General features: G+C 49.6%; 1 protein-coding gene across 6 annotated transcripts in view; it reads left to right on the top strand.

The window, feature by feature from the left end:
* The window catches only part of LOC122397664 (SH3 and multiple ankyrin repeat domains protein 1), a 167,668-nt gene extending 155,400 nt beyond the window's left edge, over positions 1-12,268 (top strand). For 3 of the 6 annotated variants that reach the window (XM_043396963.1, XM_043396961.1, XM_043396962.1), the window contains 10 exons: positions 1,172-1,892; positions 2,837-3,066; positions 3,647-3,823; positions 4,090-4,300; positions 4,734-4,935; positions 5,480-5,789; positions 5,921-6,114; positions 6,245-6,406; positions 7,889-8,189; positions 8,295-12,268. In XM_043396963.1, the coding sequence (XP_043252898.1) occupies positions 1,172-1,892; positions 2,837-3,066; positions 3,647-3,823; positions 4,090-4,300; positions 4,734-4,935; positions 5,480-5,789; positions 5,921-6,114; positions 6,245-6,406; positions 7,889-8,189; positions 8,295-9,493 (3,707 nt within the window). In that variant the 3' untranslated portion in view covers positions 9,494-12,268. The remainder of the gene's footprint in view (positions 1-1,171; positions 1,893-2,836; positions 3,067-3,646; positions 3,824-4,089; positions 4,301-4,733; positions 4,936-5,479; positions 5,790-5,920; positions 6,115-6,244; positions 6,407-7,888; positions 8,190-8,294) is intronic. The other 3 variants (XM_043396966.1, XM_043396965.1, XM_043396964.1) reach the window with 2 other exon arrangements.
* The last annotated feature ends 223 nt before the right edge of the window (positions 12,269-12,491 follow it).

Raw genomic sequence — 12,491 nt, 5'->3', positions numbered from 1 at the left:
ACGTTATTACTGGTTCGGAAAGACAAAGTAAGAGTTCTAGATGTTCCGAGAGTATTTTCGAAGATGTTGAAAAAAGATTTGCCACGCTCCGACCGCGGTCCGGTTGCGGCAATGGTCGTGCGCCAATTTGTTTTAACGATGCCACAGCGTGGAGGCGATAAGGAGAAAAATACTAAAGCTAATGGAGACGGTTACCAAAGACGAACGAGACTATGCAGCGCGGACAAGTTTATTCGTAGAAGGAGAACGCGATGATGCAACTCTCCCTCGAGCGTTTGTCTGCATTGTATCGAACTTGTACGCGTTTAGAAATCGAGAATCGAGAAAGAAAGAACGTTAATTTGCAAAAGAAGATACAAGACCCCCGGTACAGTAAAAACCAGATTGCTAGCTAATGACGGAAGCGCGGCTCGACAGGTTTTTTATCGTCGTGCAAACCCATGGAGACGAAATTTTAATTACCGGGGACTTTTGGTTCTGTTTGGAACAGTTTAACGCACCTTCGACGATATTTTATGACAGTAACATAAACTGCTAATGGACGAATCCCGCGCGATAAAACCTGTCGTTGAGATAATTTAGATCCCACGTGTACATTCTGGCTAATATAATCACCGTCGAATGATCCATCTATTTTAAGAATTTCGTGAGATTCGAGTACGATAACCGTACGGGGGAAAAAAATTGAGAAACTGAGCAAAAAGGGAGCCCGTAAATATTCCTCGTGTAATTTCGAGCATCCCGTGCCGTTAAAACTGACCAGAGTGCGTCGTCGTTGTTAATACGCGTACGATCACCCGCCGAGCAAAAGATTACTGTACGCGCGCGTGTATGCGTGCGTGCGTGCTGGAGGCGACCAGTAAGTCTGCATCAGAGAGTCCTCAGCGAAACCACCCCGATGTACGGTCGAACGCGTCGTGCCGAAGCCAGTCGAAACGACCACCCACCACACCCCCGTGTGCAAAGTTACGTTCGTTCGGGTATTCGGGACCCGGTCCAAGGTCGTCGACGCGCTTAACGTTGCGTAAAAATATCTGATATGTAGAGGAGGCGACGGTATCGGAGAGAGACCGTCGCTCCGTGGAAGACCGGGGATACCCTTCGGAGAGCGCCTACTTGTAAGGCTAAGTAATCCTTTCTTTACTTAACCTTGCAACCCTCGATTTTCCAGTACCGTTTAAAGGGCCGCCACGCTACAACCCGAAACGACGCTCGGTGGCTTTCGCCGGCACGTCGTCGATGACCACGAGCTGCTCGGCCAGTAACCTGGGCACCCTGACCAGGATACCGTCCGCGGAGCAACAGCACGTCTCCTCGGGGACCGGCGCCCCTGGAGGCAGCCTCACCAGAACGATCTCTGTGGAGCAGTACACATCGAGCGTCCACGCGGTCACGAGAGTACCGTCCGCCGAGCAATACGCGGCCGGCAGCCTGACCAGAGTACCGTCCACGGAACACCAACAGTATCCATCCATCGGCACGCTGAACAGAGTACCGTCCGGTGATCAATACGCCAGCCCTATCGCGACCGCGACCGGTACGGTGACCAGGGTATCGTCGTCCGCCGGCGAGCAATACTCGTCGACGACCGGTACTCTGACCAGAGTACCGTCCACCGAACAATACCCGACCGGCACGCTAACCAGAGTACCGTCCACCGAGCAGTATCCGAGCAGGACTCTGTCCGGCGAGCAGTACGCCGGCACGACCGGTATCGCGAGGACGGAGTCCCATCACGCAACCCTCGGCAGAGTACCGTCCATCGAACCGACCAGAAACGACCTACAGAGAATACCGTCCGAGCACCACGTACCCGCCAGACCCGAGCAGAACGGCCATCGGATCACGACGGACTACCAGAGCCCCAATTCGCTGAGGGATCCTAACGCGAGGTAAGCATAAACTGTCTTTGCGGTCCCTCTTGCGAAACTCCGGATGCTCGCGGGAATTCACAACACCCCCTCAACCCTTACGGATCTCTCCAATTCTCGAACCGGTCTAACCGTCCACGCGGTATCCGGCTTCTCGAGTACGGTTGAATACCGTCCGGGGCTCTCGAGCGTCTCGACCTTCCTTAGAGAGAGCTTTTCCATTTTTCAGACGATCGATTTCGAACTGTGGACGGTGGTCGCTGGTCCGCGACGCGAACAACGCTCACGCAAAATGGAATCTCGATGGTTTCGCATCGAGAATTCGTTCATACTCCCATTGTTCGCGACTTTAATCGCGGTATTCCACGGTACTCGATATAGGACTTGCGATACCTTGGACGGTATTGACCGCGATGCCTGGTGTCCATTGGAGAGTTTCATCCCTAAGGATGTTCGAAATGATCGATTTGTCGTTCCTTGATCCGTTGCACTCCTATGTTGAACGTAACATCAGTTTTTATCTCAGGAGCTCCTCCGTCGAGTCAATAGTGTAAATAAAACAGATGTTTAATTGAATTTCTTTCTTTCTCTATCTATCTAAATTGCCCCCGGTTAGTCAAGAGGTTAAAGCTCTCTTAGACATTTTTATTTCCATTTTTTTTTTGCAAAAATCGGTCATTTCCTAACATCTTCCTCGATCATCGGATTCGTATCGAACAAAGTTTGTACCCCAATTCTCGATATCGATTCCGGGGAGAAAAGTTCTCGAATGGACAGTCCCGGGGATTTAAAGCTCGCAGTCCCCCCCCTCGAACCCGCGAACTGGTCTTCCGTAAACGTGTGCGGGATTAACCGACCGCGTTGAAGCAAAGACAATTTACGCTAATCTCGTGAGATTTGTCGAGCACCGGGTCGAACGGTCCCGTGTTCCTCGCTCTATACGCGTGTTACGCTCCCATTTCAAGATTACCAGCCAACGCGGAGAACTGTCAGAACTTAAGAATGGAGGGTCTGACGAGGCTGCAAGAACACCGGCTCGAGCTGCAACAGCGTCTCGACATGCACAGAACGATGGAGATGCCGCCGTCGCCGTCGCCTAGTAGCCGAAGTCTAGCTCCTTTCAGCTCGGCTAGCTCGAGCCTCTCCGAAGGCAGCAATCAACCGTCCGGCGAAGATTCCGCCAGCATCGTCACAGGTATACATGCACACATACACGCGAAAACACACACAGGTGTTATATTCACTTCGACTTCCATCCAAACCGGGACCACTCGCTGGCTATTTTGGACACGAAGGATCGAATCTGGGAGGTAATGATATATCGATGGAGAGCGAGAGAAAGAGCATTTTGTACGTTTTGGCGAGACTCGAACGTCGAACCATCACCATCAGAATATCGGTAGGGCCGAACGCGAGCTTATAGTCGCAGCTTTCATCCTCCGAACGTTGCTCGTCGATTTTTTGTGGAACAAAATGAAAATATTCTAAATGCTCCTCCCCAAGATATAGTCTCTATGAATGAAAATGCGTAGAATATTTTTAAGTGTCGTTTTATAAATAATCGTCGAGCAACGGTTGGGTGGTGTCTACCTAGAATATCGTTGTCGCAAACTATAGTCGTTAGCCTTCCATCGAAGAGGAGTGTTCTTTTTTAGCGTTAAGATAGCTTTACTCTGTTGAGAGTCTAGGCGTTGCACGACGTTCGTCGGTCGAAGGCGATCAATTAAATCGCGCAAACGGCTCAGTGGTGGCTTCTCTGTTCCATGAATTCGTAGACAAGAGCCTCGGCGACACGGCCTCGGACGTGATCAGCGACAGTTCCGGTGTCGGGACCTCGCAGTCGGACACGACCATTTCCCTATCGATCCCCGGGACCACCGTCGTCTGCGTCGAGAGCTACAACAGCGGGATCCTGGGCCATCTGAGCATCAATCAAGGAGATATCCTCGAAGGTACAGCATCCGTACTCGAACTATGATCCATTGCACTCGCAAGGCTAGCTCGAGTAACGACTCTGACGAGACTTTGCCCTTACGCGTTTTTAAAGACCACTTGGTGATCGTCGAGATCGAGCACGTTGAGCTTTTCTTGCGAGTCTGGTTCGGGCGCCGGAAGCGGCTCGATGTCATTCGTTGTGAATTTCTGTTTTATAGGTATTCTCCAAATATTAAATGTTCTGATGGCAAGGGTATTCTTTTTGTTTCATTATTTTGAACAGTCACGGGTGCTACCGACTGTGGCCTTCTCGAGGGAGTCCTTCGTGGACAGGGCACGGGTCTGTTTCCTGCGCACTGCGTGCAGGAAGTCAGACTTCGCCACACGAATATCCCGCTGGGGCCCCAGCCCGCCAGGGACGGACGGAACAGGGTTCTGGGCCGCAGAGAATCGCAGCACAAGTATTTCGCCACCGCGCCCAGACTGAAGAAACCGTGAGTCGATTTTGTACACTGAAATTTTTCCACCATAGACTAGTTAAATTCCCATTATCAATATCGTTGCGATCCAATTCGACGCTTATTAATTTATTTGTTTAACGAGCAAACAACCTTTAAATATTCAAAGACCCTAACAATCTGATTGCCTCCGCCTCAAGACTATCGGAGGATAAATGAAAAATTCTTTTAAAATTCTGGTCCTCGATAATTTTCCATTGCGATCGAGTCCGAGTAACTTTAAACGCGAACCATTCTGGCCGCTCGAGTCTGAAGGAGCCTGTAGCACGCACGCAAGACAGTCGGAGGAGAAATTTCAATCTAATAGAGACGAGTACCAATTTCCTCGAACGTCATAGCCTTGAGTGATAACGGAAACGATGCTGTTTATACGCGCGGTTCACCGTTATTCGATTTAATGATGTTGCAGAGTTACGTCGGAGCCTCGCACCGTGGTATTGCACCGCTCGAGAAAAGGTTTCGGTTTTGTGCTACGAGGTGCCAAAGCGACTTCACCTTTGATGGAACTGACGCCGTCGGCCAGGTATCCCGCCTTGCAGTACTTGGACGACGTCGATCAAGGGGGAGTGGCCGACCTGGCTGGTCTTCGGAAAGGAGACTTCCTCATCCAAGTAACTTCTTGCTTTTGTCGTTCGTTTCTTTACGCCTACCGTCACGATCCCAGTTCTTGCACTGGCACGAAACCTATCGTTCCCGATAGATTTTTCGTACTGAATTCTTGCATCCCCTTAAAAAATCTTTCGTCGATCGCTTTTGTACATCTCCCAACAGAGGTGTACACTTTTTTCTTCCGCACTAAATGATTTCTGATATCCATCACCGACTTTGGGGGACTCTTTTCACCCCCTTTAACCCTCAAGTGGATTATCAGGGCCCTCCGTAAATTTAAACTAACAGTTAACTCCATCGGTTCATTATTTTTTAAATGCTTCAAAGGATAGCTGATTTCCATTAACCAAAATCAACATCGAGTAAAATAATTCAGTCGAGATCGAGAGTCCACTTAAGGGTTAAAATGTAGACAAAGATCTCGTAAAATTCCATTGAAATGATTGTCAGTATGGTGGTTTAGTATCCGCCGTACGAACGCTGAATGGTTTTCTTTGAACTGCTCCATAAGCAGTGCACCAAAACGCATGGTCTATTCGTGCATAGATCAACGGCGAGGACGTGACGACGGCGTCGCACGAACACGTGGTAGATCTGATCCGGAAATCCGGCGAGCTGGTCCGGATGACGGTGGTGTCGCCGATGATCAGCCTACCGAATTCGCAATCGGCAGCCATTCTGCCAACTAGTCAACCCATACAGAGACAGTACGCGACCCTGCCGCGCAAAGGGAACAACAACGTGGTGATCGGTGGTACCCTCGGACGATCACCAGCCCCCATGCCGCCGCGACGGGACCCTAAAACGACGCTGAGCGTCGGCAGGGCCCGCGCCAGATCGATGGTCGCGGGTTTGGGTGAGTCTCGCTCAAATTACAACGATTCTCTACTAATCTTTCAAACGTATATCTTGAGAAATCGATGAATTCTTCATCCGTGAGTATCCAAATGAAAGATTTGCTAAAGCGTTTGTGTGTGGGAGGCGCAGAAGGGGGCGGCGAGAGGGACGATCGCGACGAGATCACGTCGACGGGGGCCAAATCGAGCAGCGCGGAGTCGATACATCTTCCTCAGCAGCCATCAACGGGGCCCAACACCGGCCAAAACACACCCGTGCAACCGAGAACGGCCAGTATCCGATCGAGACCGACCTCCAGCAGGATCACCGCCGCGGAACTGGAGGTAGAGATCGACGCGTCCCGCGGAGTATCGGTTTGCTCGACTCTGATCGCGAACGACGCGCTTCTTATTCTCCTTTGAATGGCGTTGCACGACACCGACGCTTCACGCTTCGTCCTTCCTCTTCTTCCAGGAACTATTTCAGCGGCAGCAAGGTAGCACCAGTGGTCAGTACAGTTCGTCCATGATGAGCTCTCACTTTCAGACTGGTCAAGCTACCAAGTCGCATCCCTCCTCGCCCGCAAAGACCGGCCGGGTATACGCGAGCGTGGCCGAAATGAAACGCAAAGGCAAAGTAAGAACACACACCACCCTCCAACGTTAATTCACTGTGTATCTTTATTTCTATTCGGTCTGCCTCCTAGTCGATCGTGAAATTGGTGGAATCGTAGAATGGCTCTGTAGTCGTAGATCTTAACCCGTCCCAGGTCCCTATACGTACGGTTTCGAACGATCATCGAGTGATCCCTTGATCAATTTTGGGGCAAAGCGTTTCTAGAGATACTAGAATAGAGTAAAGTCTCGCATAGATTCTAAAAACGTGGACGATAGAGGCGTGCAACCTCCGACGGGTTAAGCAAAGAACATAATTGCCTTTTCCGCGGGTTTCCCAGCGACGTAAGCTATCGTTTAATATTTGAAACCCTCGGAGACGGCAATCACAACCCTCGAACCCCCAAGTGTCTAATTTTCCGTAACAATAGTTTGGGTACGTGGTTGTTAAACCTTCTTTGTTCGCCCCCTCGTAGAATTTTCATGCTAATCCCGTTTTAATTAGCCTTTGGCGGCCCCGTTGTTAATTGTTTTCAACCCGTTCTTCACGTTCCAGTTCAGACTTAGAAATACTTTTTGCAGATATAACTGATAAACCTCGACGATGCATGCTCGGGGGATGGGGTAAGGTGACGGTGGCTGTTTTTACGCATGTGTGTTATAGTTTTCTCGCAAGCCAGCACGAGTGTACGGCAAGGGGCGTTCCTGGTACGAGAGAGACAACGAGGACGACTTATATTACTGATCGAAAATACTTTGTTTCTAGCGCGTCCATGACTTGCATGATTCCAGGTGACTAAGCCATTTGCTAATGAAAATCCGATGCTCGAAAGGGCATCGGATATCACCTTCAGCTTTACGAACACGCCTCGCAGAACTAACGATGTGTATCCGTCTAACGAACATTTTAATTACTTTGCTTTCACTTTTTTTGCATGAAGCTTCCTCCTACTCGCGCACCCGTGCACGGTAAGCCCCTAAACGCTCAAGTGTTATTTAACTGGTATCGCGTCCTCGAGTTCGCGGGTTGCACTCTCGATCCTGCACCCGGACATCCACCGCCACCGGGGAACACGAGCGTTAATTAATTACTTTCCGGACGCTCTCGATTGCGAAATTGGAAAACCTACTCGTAACACTATCTCGTGCCTCGAAATCCACGAACGTACCGGAAACGTTCCATCTCACAGGACTAACGGGTGCTCCGTGGAAAACTAACATACTTGCGCGCGTGTTTCGTGGATGAAATATCTTTACGAACGAGAGTCTTGGCCTTTTCGGTTTGGGGAGGTCAACATGTCGCCGTTGAAGTTCCCATCCGCTTTGTTCGACGCTTGAGACACACGTAACGTTTTGTACATATTGTCCGTGACTGTCTCGATTTTTCCGTTTACGTAAGAAAGTAGTGCGTGCTATTGCGTTCAGCTATTGTTTTCGTGACCGCTGAAATACAACGTCGTTCTCCGGATCGTTCGCCTCTCTGAATTCGTGCGTTTGTCCGCAGTCGAGCTCGAGAGTGCGGTTCTTCGGCGGCCTGGGCGGCGGTTCCGACCTCCACAGAGACTTTCACAGTACCCCGGACTTGAACGTGCAGGTCCAGTCGTCGGTTCTAGCTCCGAAAGGGCACAGAAGCCAAGAGGACGTGAACGCTCTCAACGGCAGAAACGGGCTTCCACCTCCGAACCATCCGCCCCCGCCTCCACCGGTCGGACAAGTTGTCAAAGTAAACGTGGGCGCCAACGTACCGGACGTGGTCACGCCGGCTTCTGTCTACGATAATATGGCTCACATACAGCAAGTCAAAGGTACTTTATCCACCGCTGATACAATGACTCTCGCCCTAAGTAATTATTGGATCGAATCCATTTATTATCTCCTGTTCTTTACAACGTGAAAAATGATGTGTTTAGAATTGGCAGCCGCGACGACCGAGGGAGGATACGGCGTGATGTCGAGCTTCCGGCCCTCGAACAGCGCGAAGCTGTACGCGTCGCCGGAGGACACGAAGACGGTGGGTTATCGTTCACGCAGCCTCCCGGCGCACACGACCCGCTGTCACGTGAGGAAATCGCACAGCCTGCGAACGCCGAACAACACGACGTTCAAGCCGATCGGCGGCCAGCAGAACGCGAACAACGCGTCGGGCAACAGCAATCAAACGGGCAACAATCAGTACGCGCAGCCATTGAAAACGAACAGAAGCCACAGCACGGCGGGCATCAGGGAGCGCAAGAAGAAGGGCATCGCGGCCAGCTCGTCGGTGACGAATCTCTCGTCGTTGTCGAACAGCAGCGGACCGACGGTGGCCAGCTCGGCGGCGCCGCCTATCCCCGAGCCGGATTACAGCCTGTCGGAGTCGGAGAACGACGAGGGCGAGGAGGAGACCGACGACGACGGTGAGTCGGAGATCGCCAAGGAGCTGGAGAAGGCTGCCGCCAGGGAGAAATTGGAATCCACCAGAGAGACGTCCGGTAACTCGAACACCTCGGGCTCTAGCTCGTCCGGTAGCAGCTCGTTGCCGCACTCGTTCAGCGTCGAGGAGATACAGAAGGTGAGGACGCAGCTCAAGTCGTCCAAGAGCCATCCGAACGACTTCCTGCTGCAGCAGACGCAACAGTCGCTGGTCGAGGACGGCGACAACAGCTCGAGCGGGGTCAGCTCCGACCAGGACGTACCTGTCGGACCGCCCACCGGTTTCGACGACACGGCCGCGAGAAACTTGGCGAACGAGACGGGCCAGCATCCGACGGTGCTTACGGTGACCAGCAACGAGAAGGAAGCCAACCCGAAGAGGACCAGCTACGGGGGCAGCGGACTGCTCACCAGACACGCGGTGAGCCTGGCTCAGCTGCCACCCCCGATCGAGGCGGACGCGGAGGAGCAGAGCAACGACCTCTTCGTGCCGCCACCGCCGGAGTTCAACGCTGGACCATCCGCGGGTAACGGCGACGAGATGGTATTTGCCCCGCCGCCCCAGTTCTGCGACAACAAGCAACAACAGCAGCAGCAGCAACCGCAGCAACAGAATCGCGTGAAGATCATAGGCGCGATACCGAAAGTTACCAACAATCAGGTGAAGGCTTCCGGTGGACGGTTGCATAACCAGTGAAGAGAACGATCGTCGTGAACTGTTCGAATCGCGCGTGATCCTCGATCACGATCGACAGAGTCAATTTAATCTCTCCGTATTTAACCCTTCTTCTCCCGTCGGGGATCGTCGCGTCGAGAATCGAGATCGCCAGATAGACACGTACACGCGCACACACTAACACACACACACAGACACGAGCGCGTACACGCATACGTACATACACGCGATTTTTGCAATAAATTTTTCACACGATAACAGGACGCGTTCTCGCGGCGTAGGAGTTTTTTGTAAGAAGCGACTGGTCCGCGCTTCGATCGAGAGAGTCGCTCGATCGCGCGTACGGCGGCGTTAGTCGGTCGAAAAACATATTCAGCGAGTTTTTACCGTAAACGTAGATGGTACGTAAATCGGGTACGAGCCGCAAAATAGTCAGAATCCCGTGTAGCCGTCTCGCGGAAACGGCCTAAGGGGTCGAATCCCGGAGGAAGATCCACGAGCCGCGAACCGTAGCTCGTAATTAGAGAGAAAGAGTGAGAGAGAAATTCTTGTACAAGTGGAAACGTAGCGAACGAATGTCTAGCGTATAATCGGGGTTTGTTTTTCATGTTTCTATCGTGATTACGACGCGTGTTTTAATACTTTTACATTTAACGACCCCTTCAACGATCCTCAACCTATCGCTCCTCGATCCCACCCCCCTCCATCGATTTCGAGGCGTCGAATCGGTCCACTGCTGTTCGAGGAAGATGGCGAGTCGTTACAGAGGTGGGCAAAGTTTTTCTCTGGATTATGAAGCTGGCGAAAGGTAAAAGAACTTTGGTAAAATTGCATAGAAAGGGCCTTCGTTCCGATTTTAACAATTTTGTTATACGTAAAGGGTGATTCCAGGGGCGATAATTAATTTAATTAATTTCACCCCCCTTTTTTCTGTTTATCAACATTGAATCATAACTGGATGGTCAAGTTACTGAAAATATCTTTTAGTTTCATTTTCTCTCCAACTTGATCCCTTCTAAAAAGATTTTATTCCTCATTTTCGAATGTTCTTTACACCTGAGAATGTCTTCTGCTAGATTCTAATCCCCGTGTACGTTCTGGATGACATATTCCTGAGTACTCTGACGCAAAAGAATAGTTGCTTGCCCTTCGTTTCGAAGATATAACTACTATAAATCCTCGATTGTCCCGTAGACAGAACTCAACCAACCTGGACCTCCACTTTTCATTCCCAATGGTCTCGGTTGTTTCGATTCTGTTTGCAAAACAGTGACGACGAACAAACAATTTTAAAGTTGGAATAATTACCTACTCGGGCTTCTTATCGGAGCATCCCTACCAACAGGCAATTATGACGTGACTTAGTGTCGAGAGCTAAACGCGAGCAACCAATATTTTTATAAGGGGAATACTCAGAAATATTTTTCCTCCGACGTACAGTCGATTCCTGTTAATTAACATAGCTGTCCAAACTGGAATCCACCGTCTACTGATACCATGAAAATCGACAAAGACACCCCTTTCGACCAGTTTTGCCACAGCTTCTAAGACTAGAATTTCAATAATAAAACGAGGTATCGATCGTTCGACAGAAGCGTTGCCCATTTCGAAGACGCTCGAATCGAAGATGCCGCGTGCCGACGGGTTGGTTAGCTAAATAGTAAAAGAAAAAGAGAAAAAAATGAAAAATAAGAAAACGCGCGCGATTGAGTTCGATTCCGTTTCTCTCTCTCGTGTCTAGACACTGCTCAAGAGCCTAATTACAAACTTCTACTCGCAAAAAGTCATTAGAGATTGTTTCTAGTTTGTAATAACGATTAAAATAGCGCAACGACGAGTATGAATTTATCGCTAAGCTCTCGTAATCCGCGTTAATAGAGGCGCACTGTACTACTACGTTAACGCACCAACATTATTCAGCTTGTAAGATAGAAATCGTATTCCTTCCAGATTCGAATCAGGCTGCTGGGAGCCGCGAGACATTGCAGCTCGACGGGAAAAACCTGTTGATCGAGCATATTCGTTACGTCAACGGTGTTCCCCCATTTAAATCTTTGCGTTTTCGATCGGGACGAAAGTGGCTCGCGCTCGAGCGACGAACAAATTCTGCACACCGATTGTTTTCACTGTCGTAATCGATGTCCCGCCGTTGATTTGCCCCTTTTGTATATAGTGCAACGCACGTCGCGTCGGATAAAAAATTGTTTCGAAGGAACCGTACGTACCGTACGACAAAGGTAAAAAAGAAAAGAAAAAAAAAGGCAAGATTCTCGCGACTCTCGGTGACAGTGCTACATACTGTATATACCGGAACAACATTGCTATGTATCGAATAATCTATAACGATGGAATGATTATTATCGTCGCATTTACGATCGTCGCGATAGAGTCTAAGCGATTATCCATAAAAAAAAAGAACAAAAAAAAAATACGCAACGTCCTTCCTAATTATTGTTTCTATGCCTTTTCAAGTTTAAAAGAAAAGATTAAAGAAAAAAAAAATCATATTCATATACAGACACAGCGAAGTACGATAATTAAGTCATCGGCATGCTCGTCGGAGCATGAATGAAAGAGAACAGTTTCCGAGTCGAAGGGAATCGTATAAAGATAAGTATTGAATGTTCCTTAGATATTTTATTGTTTGTTTTACGATCGATAGAATGCGCGGGATCCGCCCGTCGCGGTTCTCTGTCGGTGTCTAAAAAAACTTTCGACGATCGACTGGTTGAATTCGGGTCAGTAAAGCAATATTGTACGCATTACAACGGCTCCGTGTAATAATAAACCGTTTCAGAATAGAATTCTATCTTTGTTTCCGATCACGGCGAACGGTTTTCTTTTCTATTATTGACGATACGCGCGTGAAAGGTGTATTTAACGACATTCCTGCCAAAACTAATTATAATAGTGTATATTGTATCAAAATTTATGGAAGAGTTTACGCGTGACACGCTCCTTTGACGCGTCGATGCATTTTAATCTATTTCTTCTCGGTCGTTTTGCGAAGCTGGTTGAC

This window comes from Colletes gigas, unplaced genomic scaffold (assembly GCF_013123115.1).
Source record: "Colletes gigas isolate AHSC1104 unplaced genomic scaffold, ASM1312311v1 Colletes_gigas_Sc00010, whole genome shotgun sequence".
Lineage (NCBI taxonomy): Eukaryota > Metazoa > Arthropoda > Insecta > Hymenoptera > Colletidae > Colletes > Colletes gigas.
The sequence above is the reverse complement of the archived record's forward strand: the minus strand, read 5'-3'. Positions and strand labels throughout refer to the sequence as shown.